Here is a 14524-nt window from a genome sequence, read left to right on the forward strand (position 1 = left end):
GGAATCTACTATTATTCCCATTTTACAAAGGGGAAAATAAAGTAGCCGGGCAGAGTTTTAAGCCTAGGTCTGTCTGACAGCTTAATCTTTTCAATCAAATGCTTTCCTGATCACAATGACTGTATATATGAGGGTAAATACAAGTACATATGAGAGGTTTTTCTACATGACTCCTTTAAAATTATAATATTTTTCCCTAACTATAAAAAAAGTCATTTTTTAAAGTATAATGGAAAAAAAAAAAAGACACTTCCCACCAGAGAGAGAGAGGAAAAAGAGGAGGAGGAGAAAAAAAAAATCACCCATCATCCTATCATCCAGAGGCAATCACTGCTACCATTTTGGTTTATTCCTTTTCAATCATTTTTCCTTGAAATTTTTACATAGTTCAGATTATGAATATGTAAAATTTTGTCTTTTTCACTTAATATTTTAATTTGAGCATTTTCCAGATTGTTTAACATTTTTCTTACAAACATTTTTGATAGCTGTGTGATATCCCATCATATGGATATACCGAGTTATTTAATCATTTTCATGTAGTTGTCGACGAAAAAAATTAATCAGTTGATCTAAGAAAGACATGGACAGTTTTATTCAAGCCAAACTGAGGATCACAACCCAGGAACAGCCCCTCAGAAAGCTCCAAGAACTGTTCTGCCCGTTAAAGGTCAAAGCACAGTTATATAAATTTTTTGAGACAGAGGGGGCTGTACATTAAATGACGTATTATTTTTTATAGGTTTTTAAAATAAATTTATTTATTTAATTTATTTATTTTTGGCTGCGTTAGGTCTTTGTTGCTGCGTGCAGCCTTTCTCTAGTTGCAGGGATTGGGGGCTACTCTTCGTTGCGGTGCCGGGGCTTCTCATTGCGGTGGCTTCTCTTGCTGCTGAATGCAGGCTCTAGGCACGCGGGCTTCAGTAGTTGCAGCACGAGGGCTCAATAGTTGTGGCTTGCGGCCTCTAGAGCGCAAGCTCAGTAGCTGTGGCGCCAGGACTCAGTTGCTCCGAGGCATGTGGGATCTTCCCGGACCAGGGATGGAACCCGTGTCCCCTGAATTGGCAGGTGGATTCTTAACCACTGCGCCACCAGGGAAGTCCCTAAATGACATATTATTGACAGTTTACGCAATCCAGATCTACATGGACAAAGCGAGTAGTGGGTCATGGGTCACGGTGGCCCCTTGTGAAATTAAGCAGAGAGGGGAGTTGTCTTGGTGATGCTAGGAGAATGTTGCTATTTATGGTTGAGCAGGTATTTCTGCTGATAAGGAGGTTTGGTGAATGTGTAACACAGATACACAATCCCTAGTAGAGGGGAGAGAGGAGGCCCAAGGGCAGAGAAAAAGAAATTTTTTTTTGGCCGCGCCACGCGGGTTGTGGGATCGCAGTCCCCCAACCAGGGATCAAACCTGGGACCTCGGCAGTGAAAGCTCGGAGTCCTAACCGCTGGACCGCTAGGGAACTCCTGAGAAAATACTTTGTTTAAATTTTCCTTGACTTGCCTTAGAGTACGAATTTGTATTTCATCATAGTTCAATATTTAGATTTAAAATTTTTTTTTCTCTTATGAATTATACTGCAGCTAACATTTTTTTCCCTTCCTGCATTCCTTGCTAATTAGACAAAAAGAATTCCAAAAGTTCAATCACTGAGTCAAAACATTAAAATTGTTAGGGCTCTTGATACATATTACGTGCCAAACTATTTTCTGAGTATATTATAAAAATCTCCATTCCCATCAACCAAGTGAAAGCCAAACTTACTTACTTCATCATTAGGTAAGCTCTTTTTAAAAAGAGGGTTTTTAGTGTTTTTGTTTTACTAACTTGATAACCAAAAAAAAAAAAAAAGTATCTTATGTTGGTTTAATTTTCAATTCTTTGATTACTTGGTTTATTTTTCCCCAAATGTTTACTAGTATTTTTATTTCCTGTACTATGAATGATCTATTTGTGTCCTGATGACTTGCAAGAAAAGATGTAGTTTTGCCAGCAACTATGAAGTTTGTTTGTTCGAATGGAGTCATCATAACCTGAAAAAAAGGTGAAACAGCAAAGATAAGATTTTTTTTTTACCTACCATTGTTTGTGCCTACAGAAGCAACGTTTAGGCTGATAACAATAGAGCTTTTTGCCTCCAACCCTCACAACCTGAGAATATGCATTATTTGCACATGAGCTGCATCAAGCCTGTGAATAAAACAGTCCCAGTCCATATGGCACTCAATGGCTAAAGGATTACAACTATATAGGTACATACATACACACATATATGTTTCATACATACATATATGTTTCATATATATAAACAGATGGTCCCCAACTTACAATTTTTTAAAAAATATATAGGGTTTATTTATTTATTTTTGGCTGCGTCGGGTCTTTGTTGCTGCGCGCGGGCTTTCTCCAGTTGCTGCGAGTAGGGGCTACTCTTCGTTGGGGTGCGCGAGCTTCTTATTGCGGTGGCTTCTCTTGTTCCGGAGCACGAGCTCTAGGCGCGCGGGCTTCAGTAGCTGTGGCTCGCGGGCTCTAGAGTGCAGGCTCAGAAGTTGTGGCGCCAGGGCTTAGTTGCTCCACGGCATGTGGGATCTTCCCGGACCAGGGATCAAACCCGTGTCCCCTGCATTGGCAGGTGAATTCTTAACCACTGCGCCACCAGGGAAGTCCCCCAACTTACAGTTTTGACTTACGATTTTTCGACTTTACAATGGTGGGGAAGCAGTACACATTCAGCAGAAACCATAGTTCAAATTTTGGATTTTGATCTTTTTCTGGGCCAGTGATATGCCATACATTTGGGCAAAATCATCTAACATGAAGCCACACAGCTTCCACAAGGTCTGTGGGTCAGGCACACGTTCACAAGGGTAAACAACTGATATACTTAAAACCATTCTGTACCCTTACAACCATTCTGTTTTTCACTTCCAGAACAGTATCCAATAAATTACATGAGATGTTTAACACCTTATTTCAAAATAGGCTTCGTGTCAGGTGATTTTGCCCAAATGTAGGCTAATGTAAGTGTTCTGAGCATGTTTAAAATGGGCTAGGCTCAGCTATGATGTTTGGTAGGTAAGGTGTGTTAAATGCATTTTCGACATAACGATATTTTCAACTTATGATGGTTTTTAGGGACATAACCACATTGTTAGCCGAGGAAGAGCTGTCTTTTTTTATAATATGCATGGGGGGAGTTCCATGGTGGTCTAGTGGTTAGGATTCAGCACTTTCATTGCCAGGGGCCCGGGTTCAATCCCTGGTTAGGGAACTGAGATCTCGCAAGCTGCTGGTTTGGCCAAAAAAAAAAAAAAAGAATATCCATGGGGAATGCATGGGAGGAGGCTAGAAGAAAAAGAGACCTAACTTACTAGTGATTGTATTCAGGAGTTGAGGTTGTGATTTTTTTTTTTTTAAGTGATTGTGAGAAAACGTTGTACTAACTTTATAAGGCAAAACAACTTATTTTTTTAAAAATAAAAGATGTTGATAATTAGGAAGGAAGTGTAATAGAATAATAGAAATCATGATTGGTGCTCAGGGGAAATTTAACAAGCTCAAACTCTGGCAACTCTATAAATACAAATTGCTTATGGTGATGTTGATTGAGTGGGGGTTTTTTTTCTTAATAGAAAACACTTCTCATCAATATAATGTTATTTGTACAGCACGGAAAGTACAAAGTGCTCTTGGGAGAAGCAGAGAGATAATTTCATCCTGAGAAGCATCTTATTTGGAGATAGCTCCCCGCCTCTGAGTTCGACTTTAAAATTGGTTAATAGTGTTATTAGTATTAGTTTTAGCACTCTTGGTAGTGGTAGTTAGTATCTGCCTTATAATTGCTGGGTCAGGTGCTTAATGTATTAGGTACTGTATGATAATTACTTCATCCAATTCTCACATGAATACATTTAAGTTTAGAGAGTTTAAATGTAACACAGTATACTGGGTCCACCTCCCCTCAAGTATCACTAAACTTATCCTTCTATTCTGGTCATGCTCCTGCTGGAGAGATGTATTTTCCCTCCCTTGGAAAGTCCTGCTGTACATATTCCTTGCCCTAGAAACAAACCTCTCCAGTAAATTTGCCCTTGGGAGAAACCTTAAGACACCCTTCACTTTTTCTCAGGAGTCCTCTGGAGAAAATACAGTCACCCCCAATGTGGTTTGTGGGCCTCTGGTGTCTTGAAGTTCTAGGCAACTCAGCCCCTCCCAGGAGACTGTGACTTCCTTCTCTCGAGATGCATAAAAGCTCATCAGACCAGTATCTGAATGATTCTTTTTCAAAGAGATGCAGGCAGCTCTCTGGACCCACGATGTTTATTATGCAGGGTTATGCAGCCTGGCAAGTGCATTGGGGCTTGCACTAAAGGATCAGCTGGTTTCCATAGCAACATGCATTCCTTTCCATGGAGGATTCTATCATCTCTCCTGCCCACTCAGACTTTCCAGAATGAATTGATTTTTGTGACTATAGGTGTTTGTCCTTGATCCTCCAAAGAGAAAAGGCATACTCATCAAAAAATAAATAAATAAATAACCCAACAATAAAATACCTGACTGCAGCTAAAAGGCTGCATTGCATCAGCTGGTCTTCCTTCTTTTAAAAAAAACTCTATATTCTTTCTCCATTTTGCTCTGTTCTCTAGCCTTATCCATCCTTCTGGGAAATAGTTTTCTCTGACAGAAAGCAAACAGATGGCAGCTTCATCTTCCTAAAACTGGCTATGATGGGACCATAATATCAAGTTTTCAACAGGGCTCTCTGAAAGCCTGGGCTGAGGACACGGGTGGCCGACCTGTGGGTTATGATTGGAAGGGCAAGAATAGGGATCGCTGTCCACATAGAGACGTCCCCGTCGCTGCAATTTTACCCTTAGAGATTTGTTTTTTTATTGCTCCCCAGCAATATTCTCTTAAATTGCATACACTCCTGGAAAGAGTAATATATTAGGTTATTAATGCTGAAAGAACTTGGGAAAGAGGAGGAGGTGCAGAGGGAAGGGTATCAAAGGATTTATTAAGACCACCTTTGTCTGCTTCACAAGGATATCTTCTGTGAGGGGTCAGTGCAGGTCCTTGTCACACACGCACTTGCACACGCGCACACACACACCCCCTGGAGGGTACCCTCTGACAGTCACAATGCAGTGGTGAATTCAATGCACAGCGCTGTTCCCCGAAACTCCTGCATGCAGTCCTGTTGGAAGATCTTTGAAACCTACACCTTGAAGTGATTAAAACTCCTTTCTGTCCCCAGTGCCACTTGTTTAACCCTAGGCTTCCACAGACTAAAGTTAGTTTTCCTTTGACTACTGTGGAAATCAGCAAAACATCACATTGCTTTGTTAAATAAACTGGATAACAGTGAATCAGTTCAGTTTTATGTAGCTTACTATTGCTCTAACTCCTCAAAACACAGAAGAAATCTATTTCCCCCTAGTTAAGCATCACTGTTACAACCAGAATGTCCCAAAGTTACTCAGCTCCATTCTAATGGAGCACTTGTCAAGTGATGTTTAACTGGAGGTAATTTGAACATATCAATAGAATTATATCCATGGGGTTTCCAAGACTTTGAATTGGGCCTCCACCTATAGATGCTCGTTACCTAACAGGGAGCAACAGGTGATACCAAGTTTCACCACATAAAAGCCTGGAATCACTTCCTTGTCACTGACAGGAAACATGGTGTATTAGTCAGGGTTCTCCAGAGAAACAGAACCGACAGGATGTGTATATATAGAGAGATTTATTTTAAGAAATTGACTCATGTGATCGTGGAGGCTTGGCAAGTCCAAAAATCTGATGGGGGACACTGGCAAGCTGGAGATTCAGGAAAGAGCTGCAGTTCAAGACCAAAGGCAGTCTGCTGGAGAATTCTCTCTTGCTCTGGGGAGATGAGCCTTTTGTTCAATTCAGGCCTTCAGTGGATTAGATGAGGCCCACCCACATTATGGAGAGCAATCTGCTTTACTCAAAGTCCACTGATTTAAATGTAAATCTCATCCCAAAATACCCTCATGGAAACATGCAGAATAACATTTGACCAAGTATCTGGGCACCGTGGCCCAGCCAAGTTAAAACATAAAATTAACCATCACAATGGGTCACAGAGTAGCTGTAATCAGCAAGAGCTGACCTTGGTCAAACCCTTACCCCTCTCCCCACGTGCCTCACTGTTCTTTATCCTGGGCACTGTTACCTCCATTTCATCATGTCGCCATCTTCTCTCCTCACCTTTCAGGTACCTAGTTCCCTTTTCCTCTTTTAGCCTATCCCTAGTCCCACCTCACCAACCTCCTCTACCCTGAAAAATCCCTCCAGACCTTAGAAAATGACCTTAGACATCTGCACTTTAGGTTAAATTTAAATCATTGTAAGCTGTCTTACCTATTTTCTCACCGTGAGAGGAAAGTATATTAAGGATTTCAGGGATCAATGACAAACTGAGGGAGTTTTGTTTAGTTTTGCTTTTTGTTTTTTGAGGAAAGGAAAGACTGATTAAGTCACAGAAATCAAGACAAAGAGAGACAACCAGATTTTGCCAAAGACAGAAATCAGGTAAATTCCAGGTCTAGATAATTAGTGGATGGTCTTTTCAGAATATCACCATTGGGGTAAATCAGCTCTTGCTATTTTCTGTCTTTCTTCCTCAGGATGGTCCAGATTGTAGTTGCTTGGGAGAGACAGCATCTGATTGACTGAGCCTGGGTTCTGTGCTCCCTCCTAGGCCAGGGGAGGGCAGGGGGCATTGTCTGACAATGCTTTCAAGGCTGCATGAACCAGGGTAGCTGTGACCAGAAAAAAAGGGGAATGAATTTGGGGCAGCAAAAATATTTGTTGTCTATCAACCATAACTACAAGGATTGCTCAGAAGGTGATGCAGAATCAGTTCCACTCTCTTTCTAAGACAACCTTGAATATTAGAGCAAGGCACAGACGGGATGCACAGACATGTGACAACCTGGAGTAATGTCTCCCCTCCAGCTGGATGCTAAGCACCTCAAGGGCAGGAGCTCATGTCTGCTTATGATTTCTTTGGTAGACCCTGCAGAGGGCTGTGCACATGATTCTAATGAACTTATACCACTTGTGAGAGGATACAGAGTCCCTTATCCTGCAGAGATATGCTTGTAAGCTGACACAGTGGAACCTCTCCAGCATCCAGCAAACCTGTCTTTCCTAGATGATAAACACTCCTCCTTGGTGGAGAGATTGAAGACATTTTCACCTGCAATCTAGTTTACCTAGCAAAGCAAGACAACACAGCAGTGGTATAGATAAATACATTTGCTTATTTTCTGGCCTTGGAAATAATGTCAGATCATTGTACCGAGAGCCAATGTCATCTTCTGGATCTGGTAATTATTTGGGCAAAATCGCTTTGATTTATAGATTCAAAGTATCAAAAAATGTAAGACAACCTGTTAAGCTCATCGAATTACACCTCTCACTTTCCAAGTAAGAAAACTGGGGCTCAGAGAGGTGAAGGGAGGTGGGGAGTGAGTGGCAGAGCAAGGAAAAGGACGAGAATCTAAGCCTTCCAACTCCCCAGTCTATTTTAATTATTTTTATAGCTTTTCCAAGTTAATAGATCAGAGTTCAACTAGTTCCCTGTCCTTCCTGATAAACTCTGATCCGTCGATGATTTAGTTAACATCTGATTTGTCCAACAGCACACTCTGGTTCTCAGGTACAGTGTGAGAGTTTACAAAACTTACCTGACTTTTTTTCTTCTGTCCCCTGCCCATCTTCAGGTCACTTATTGTTATTAGTTTTCCATTTTAAATCGCTAAAGCCTGCCCAGCTCTTCTAAGTCTTTCTTTCCTTTCCTCATATTGGAAAGAACTATTTTTTTCTAATTAACTGTTGAAAAGGTAACACGTCTTATCATTTTTTATTGTCTTGTGTAAATATAAAGAGAAATATAAGATAGTAGAGGCAATAAGATCATCAGAGACCCTGTTTGGGAGAACCTCTCTTCTTGTAGAGAGCTGTTATTATTATCTATTCTGAGGAAATGGTATGGTAGAAAGGAAACATCAAGGTCAAAAAAAAAAAAAAAAAGGCCGAATTTAGGGCATAGTTTATTCAAATTCCACCGTGTATATATTGTCTAAAATGAACACTGGGAATTGACAAAAGTTGTTAGAGATACAAATTACCTTTATTAATAAATATATTTAATAATAAACTAATATATAAAGATATACAAACAGTCACAATTCACTTACACATTTGAAGAAAATCTTAACCTGAGTTTTCCAGGCTACACATAAGCTAAATGTAAATGCCAAGGCTGATTACTTCCAGGAGCTAGGAAACACGTCCGCCTACAAACAAAAGCCTGAATTCACGCAGAATTTGAATTCAGAACCAACTACACATTACTGATCTTCCCAGGGGGGAAGGCCAGTAACCGCGCTGGGTGCTTTTACGTACATTTTCACACTTAAGTGGGTCTGGAAGCATAAAGTTAAAAGGCCATTAAAGGGCAGAGATAAGCAAGGGCTCAGTGATTAAAAGCATCAACGTCCTTCCTATACTTCCTATAAAGTCCGGCGCAAACGGCCAGTTGTGATGAGATTCGCAAAAGGAGCCCTGAAGAAAGTCGCCAGCAGACACTTACATGAAAGACCCACAAGCCCCACCGCCTCCGGCAGCTCGCGTTCAAAATGGCGCCACCGCCCCGCCCACCCCGGGCTGCCGTCGAGCCCGCGCGTGCACTGCAGGGCGGGGGTATCGGAGACGCGGCGAAGCGCGTGCGCGGCGTGTAGACGGCTGCGCGCCTGCGCGAGGGCGGGCAGCGGGCGCGCGCGCGGCGGGGGCGGGCTCTTCCGAGCGCAGAGCGCCGAGCTGCAGCGGCGGAGCCGGACGTGTCCGCGAAGATGGCGGGCCGGGTGAGTGCAGTTCGCGGAGCCGCGGGGGTGCCGAGGCGGGGGTGCCGGGCTCACGGACAACTGGAGGTCCAGACGGCCCCAGGGAAGGGGAATGAGCCTGAGCAAACGGGGCGGTGGAGGGGGTGGCAGGCCAGAGAAGCTGGGAAGAGGGAGCGGTGGCAGGGGATTAGCCCTCCTCAGAAACTCCATCCCCCTTAGAAGCTCGAGGGAGGAGACCCCCTCGCTACCCGGGTCTCCTAGGTCTCCCTTAATCCTCCCTTTCCATCCCTTGGGGCTTGTCCCGCTCTCTTCTCAAGCTAGCGGCAGGCTCGTGGCCGTCCCAGGCCGGTCTGAGGGCTCTAGGGGTTTCTCCGCACCCTCTTGCGAGGGCTTATTAGGTGCCGCCTCTGGAATAACTGCGGGGGATCCGTCCGCTGCTTTGGGGCGAGGGCTGTGACAGGGACCAGAAGGAACCCAATTCTGGTTCTTCACAATAAAAGGTCTTGAGAAAGGAGGAGGGGGTGCAAATGACTTTTAATGTAGAACCCCGGCCATCTGGGGGACGTGTCACTGCCGGCTCAGGCAGAAATGCCTTGAGCTTGGAGTGGGGATGGATTTGGAGTGTCGCGTTTTCCTTTTATGAATGACAGCCGTTTCGAATGCAGCAGGATATGTTGTAGTTTCAGGGTTTTAAATTTTACTTCCTCCTTTAGCCTCTGAGATCGCGGGGTAGTATGGGTTTGGCGAGGGGAGATAAGGCTGGTTCTGGGGTGTACTGCAGTGTGCGTTGAGCAAAAACCTGAGGGATGGATCCTGCCCAGAGATTACACTGGTCATAAACCTGGGGACGTTAACTGCGTCATTAGGGGATAAGGATGTGCTTGACTGATTTATTTCTACTGGAATATTTGAATAAATTTGCATAGATTATGCATACACGCAAATGTTCTCCCTAAAGGAAATTGTTAAGTCAGGAGATTCTAGAGTGAGAAGAGACCTTAAAGGTCATATAATTAGGCTCTTTCTCATCTTTTCCCCGCAGTGTCTCCTTTTATCTACAGCTACTCCATCCAGCTGTGCTTCAGATTCTCTCCCCCGCTTCTAAGGAGCCCCATTCCTCCATATTCACCTGCTCCCTCTTAACAAACTCAGGCTTCTCCCATCGTAAACCCTCCCTCCACTCCCACAGCTGTCACCTTTTCTCTTCCCACTTTACAGCCAGAAATCTTGTCTCCATTTATTTGTCTCCCATTTGCTTGCCACCTACTCACGCCTCAACCCACTGCAGCCTGATTTCTGGCCCTATCATCCCACTGAAACGCGCCCCTAAACTTAACTGACATTTTTCATTCCTTGTCTTATTGATGTCTCAGCAGCGTTTGACATTGTTGCCCGTTGCCTCCTTCATGGAAAATGCTCTTCCCTTGGCATCAGCCTCCCTCCTGTTTTTAGTCAGGCTGCTCTTTTGCAGACTCACCCTCCTCTACTCTGTTATTCAATGCAGATATTCCTCAAGGCTGTCTCCTCACTCTCTGTTTTCTCCCCAGGCAATCTCTTCTAAGCCCAGCTTCAACTACTATCTAGATGCCAACGATTCTCAGTATCTTACTCCCAGTGCAGACCTGTCATTTAAGTTTCAGATCAGTATGTCAAACTGACTATTTAAAACCAAGGCACCTCAAACTCAACTTGTTCAAATTCAAACCCATGGTCTTAGCCCACCTAATTAGTATTTTTACAGGGTTTCTTATTTCAGTGAATGGCATCACAATGCATTCCACTTATATAAGCTGGAAACCTGAGGGGGGGGAGTGGGTCATTCTTTATACTTCTGTCTCTTACCATATCCTCTGCCCTCAAGGAAAATTCATCACTGAGTTCTGTTTCCCCCCTCAGAAAAGGGTATTATTAATTATTAGGGCCAAAGAATCTGGGTTGGGCATTACTGCTTTAAACTATATCCAAAACACCCACTGGACTAGTCACATGGGTTCTGTCATTTTAACATCCTAAAAATCTCTCCAGTCTGTCAACCTCTCTACATCTTCATTTCCACCCCCTTTTCCCAAACTACTATCATTTCTGGCCTGGACTACTGCGGGAAGCTCCCGAGTGGCCTCCTTATGCCATTCACCACGTTGATGATTCCCTCCCATGCCCATTGCTACTTAAACCCCTCCCTCAGTAACAGCTCATTACTTTTGGGAGAAGACTGAATCCTTAACTGGGCCTTTAAGGCCCTTTGTGGTTCTGCTCCTGCATCTCTACTCACCGCCTTACTCTCTGTGCTCAGGTTATATAAGCCTTTCAATTCCTTGAACCTCTTACCACAGGGTCTTTGCATGTGCATTTCCTTTCTTTGTGATGTTCTGCTCACAGCCATTTACCTCCTACTCATAGATCACTCAGCTACTCAAGGGAGGCCTGTTCTGATCCCCCACTAAGTCAGGATCCTTTGTTAATATGCTCTTGAAGAACTGTATTCCTTTCCTTAGATATTTATCTGTCTGTCTTTTAAAATTTATTAGTGTGATTGCCTCTACCACTAGACTTTGCTTTCCATGAAAGCAGAGACCATGTTAGTTTTTTACTTACTATCATCAGTGCTTTGCACCTGCCTGGGGCCTAGGTGCTCAATACATTTTTGTTGAAAATGAATCTAATCTCTGTTTTAATACTCTAGTGATAGAGGGTGCATCGCTGTAAGGCTAACCCATTTTAGTGTCATTTTAGAAAGGTCTTTTTTATATGGGGTTCCATGTAATTTTTATACATATTATTTCCGCTGTTTAGAACTGCGTAGAACTAAACAAAATTCCTTTTCCATATGATAGCTCCTTAGCTGTCTGAAAACAGGTTACATATTCCCTCGGATTTTCTCTTTTGCAAGTTAAACATCCCCAATTCCTCAAATATCCTATATCCCAAACCATTCATCATTTAGGTTATCTTCCTTTGGAGATGTTCTGTTTTGTCAGCGTTTCTTCTAAAATGTGCTCAAGAGACTAACACAGTGATCAGTGAAGAATATCCTTGAACTATTATCTTAACTATTGTCTTAAGCTGGACACTACCATTATTAATAGAGGCTAAAATTGTATTTGCTTTTTTCTGCAGTAAATCACACTCTTGGCCCATACTGAGCTTACAGTCAGTTACAACTCTCATGTTCTTTTAAAATCAGCCCCCCTCCTCTGCATGCTAGGTATTGTGCAGTTGTTTTATTGAACCTAAGTGTAAGACCTTATATTTATCCCCTTTACAATTCACCTTTTTTCGGTCCATTTCTGCTACCTGTTGAAGGTTTCCTTGATTCTTTCATGTTACACAACATAGTAGTGCTCTCGTCCAGTTTTGTTTCATCTGTAGGTTTAATAATCATGACTTCTGTGTCTCCACTCTAGTCATTGAGAAAAGGTAGGATAAGACAGGGTCAGAAATAGCCCTTGAGCATGCTGCTAGAGACTCTCCTTTACGCTGGCACACATCAGTATGCTTTGGGTACCATTGCTTAACTACAAATGTATCTCATTTAATCCTGACAAAACCACCCTGCAAGGTAGGTAGTATTAACTTTGTTTTACTCAGAGAGAGGGACTTAGTAACTTGCCAGGTTCACAGCCAGCAAGAAGCAGGGTTAGCATTTGAATTCAGGTCAGTTCATCAACTTAGTTGCAAGGGTATAAAGAAGAGTAGATTTACCTTACCTAGAACTTATTAGAGCCTGCTGTCAGAGTTTAATTTTCAAAACCTACCTTCTATCTTTCGGAAAATTTAAGCACCTTTGGCCCATCTCGAGTGGTCTTATCTTTTCTTCCTATAGCCATAATTGTCTAACAACTACCTATCCAGGTTTAACAAATACAGTCAGCCTTGTCGTAATTCTCTTTTTATGGGAGAAAAGCTATTTTGAGTTTTTACTGCTTTTGATTGGTTTAGTTAATTTTGGCATTCTGACATCATCTTGTAAACGGTATTTATGTTCACTCTGTAATTGAAGATTTGTATCAGTGTTGCTGATGATAGCATTAGTAACCTGTGTATCTTGGCCTTTGCTTTTCCTGACCGTAAAAGAAAGCATCATATTTAGTCCATCTGGGAAACTGAAGAATAAACTGTGTGATGTTATTCAATATAGCATCTAGGTCATCAGAACTTGGTTAATCCCTAAAATACTTTGAAGCCCCTAATCTTAAAACTAAAGAACCTAAAAGGAAATAATTTTTGTCATTATTGTTTTAGTGTATTTATTATATGAGAAAAATATGGAATGACAAGTTGGATACATTTTATAACACGATCAATTAATTTAAACATATCTGGTTCCTTTTGGCCTTTCAAAAGATTCAATTAGGTAATAGGTTTTTCTCAGCTGTTTTAAATTTTTGCTAGTAATAAATCAGATTCTAAAGTTGTAATTCTTATTACTTACATTGAATATAGACTCTTATTTATAAATGACCTCCACGTACAGATGGCTGCCCCTGCCCCAGGCCTCCTCACCGTCTTTCAGAACTCTCTTCGTGCTGCAGCTGCTCTGGAATCAGGGAATCAGAAGCAGAGGAAAGAATCTGAAATGTAGCCTTAATAGCTGAGGAGAGCTGACTCTAGGCAGGGAGAAGCTCCTTAGTAAAGCTTCTCTGTTTGGTGTTGCTTTCCAGACCCCTTAGACTACCACTGTCACCCCACTCCTGAAGAAAAAGGAAAGAGAAGAAGATAGGCTTTCCACAATGCCTGAACTTTTTTGTACTCTCTCTTTTAAAATTGCCAGAAATCTCTCTTACTGGAGATTTAGCAGTCCCTTTCTGAAAATACACATACATTAATGAAAATAAAACCAAGGGATTGTTTTCTTCATAAATTCTTACATCTAGTGGAGGTAATTTGTTTTAAGAAATAGGAGTAAGATGATCTTAAATAGGAATCTAAGAGAGAGAACTCTCTTAGGTGTTGAAAGGGGTTTAGAAGGATGTTAGAGGTAAGTTTTACCTAATCTGGCTGTTTGTCTAGGTCAGGCTAGTATATTTAGTATCAGTATATTGAAAAAGCTTTTGTAACCTAGTCCAGAAACCTAACCGTTTATAACATTTTTACGGGTGAATGACATCTTTACCAAATAACCAACCTTCAGATTGGAACACAAGTCCTAGATTGGGGACAGCTCATGGGCAGTACCACAAGACAAAACAAATAATATAAAATGTTTTATAGTCCCATTTCCTAAATCAGAGTTTTACTGTCCGGAACATATCAGCTGTCTGCAATCTTGTATGCAGTAGTTATTGCTTTTGTGTATCACTCTAGTGGAGATTTTATAAAGTATGTTCAAATGCAATACATTTTAGAAAATAAAATTGAACTCTTTAAGCACTATCAACTAGCTGCTTCTTTCTGAAACCCAGAGGAATTTATGCTTAAGATGGATATATTCTTTTTTCAGGTATTTAAGTCAGGGTGCAAAGGTGTAAGGTGAAAGTATATTATTTTACTATGGAAAATTCTTGAATTGTTAGAGCGGTGAATCCTTGGAAACAGCTGCATTAGCAATACACTAGTCACTTGCTATAAGGCTGTTCTTAAGGGTCCCTACTCTGGGTATAGTGTATTAGGTAAAAATCTCTTAATGAGGTCCTTTATC

General features: G+C 41.8%; 1 protein-coding gene across 3 annotated transcripts in view; it reads left to right on the plus strand.

The window, feature by feature from the left end:
• Nucleotides 1–8765: 8765 nt before the first annotated feature.
• NSF (N-ethylmaleimide sensitive factor, vesicle fusing ATPase) overlaps nucleotides 8766–14524 on the plus strand; it is a 161542-nt gene continuing 155783 nt past the window's right edge. For 2 of the 3 annotated variants that reach the window (XM_036836864.1, XM_036836866.1), the window contains exon 1: nucleotides 8842–8907. In XM_036836864.1, the coding sequence (XP_036692759.1) occupies nucleotides 8896–8907 (12 nt within the window). In that variant the 5' untranslated portion in view covers nucleotides 8842–8895. Of the gene's footprint in view, nucleotides 8908–14524 lie in introns of all 3 variants that reach the window. The other variant, XM_036836863.1, reaches the window with a different exon arrangement.

Source organism: Balaenoptera musculus, chromosome 20 (genome assembly GCF_009873245.2).
Source record: "Balaenoptera musculus isolate JJ_BM4_2016_0621 chromosome 20, mBalMus1.pri.v3, whole genome shotgun sequence".
NCBI classification, from domain to species: Eukaryota; Metazoa; Chordata; class Mammalia; order Artiodactyla; family Balaenopteridae; genus Balaenoptera; species Balaenoptera musculus.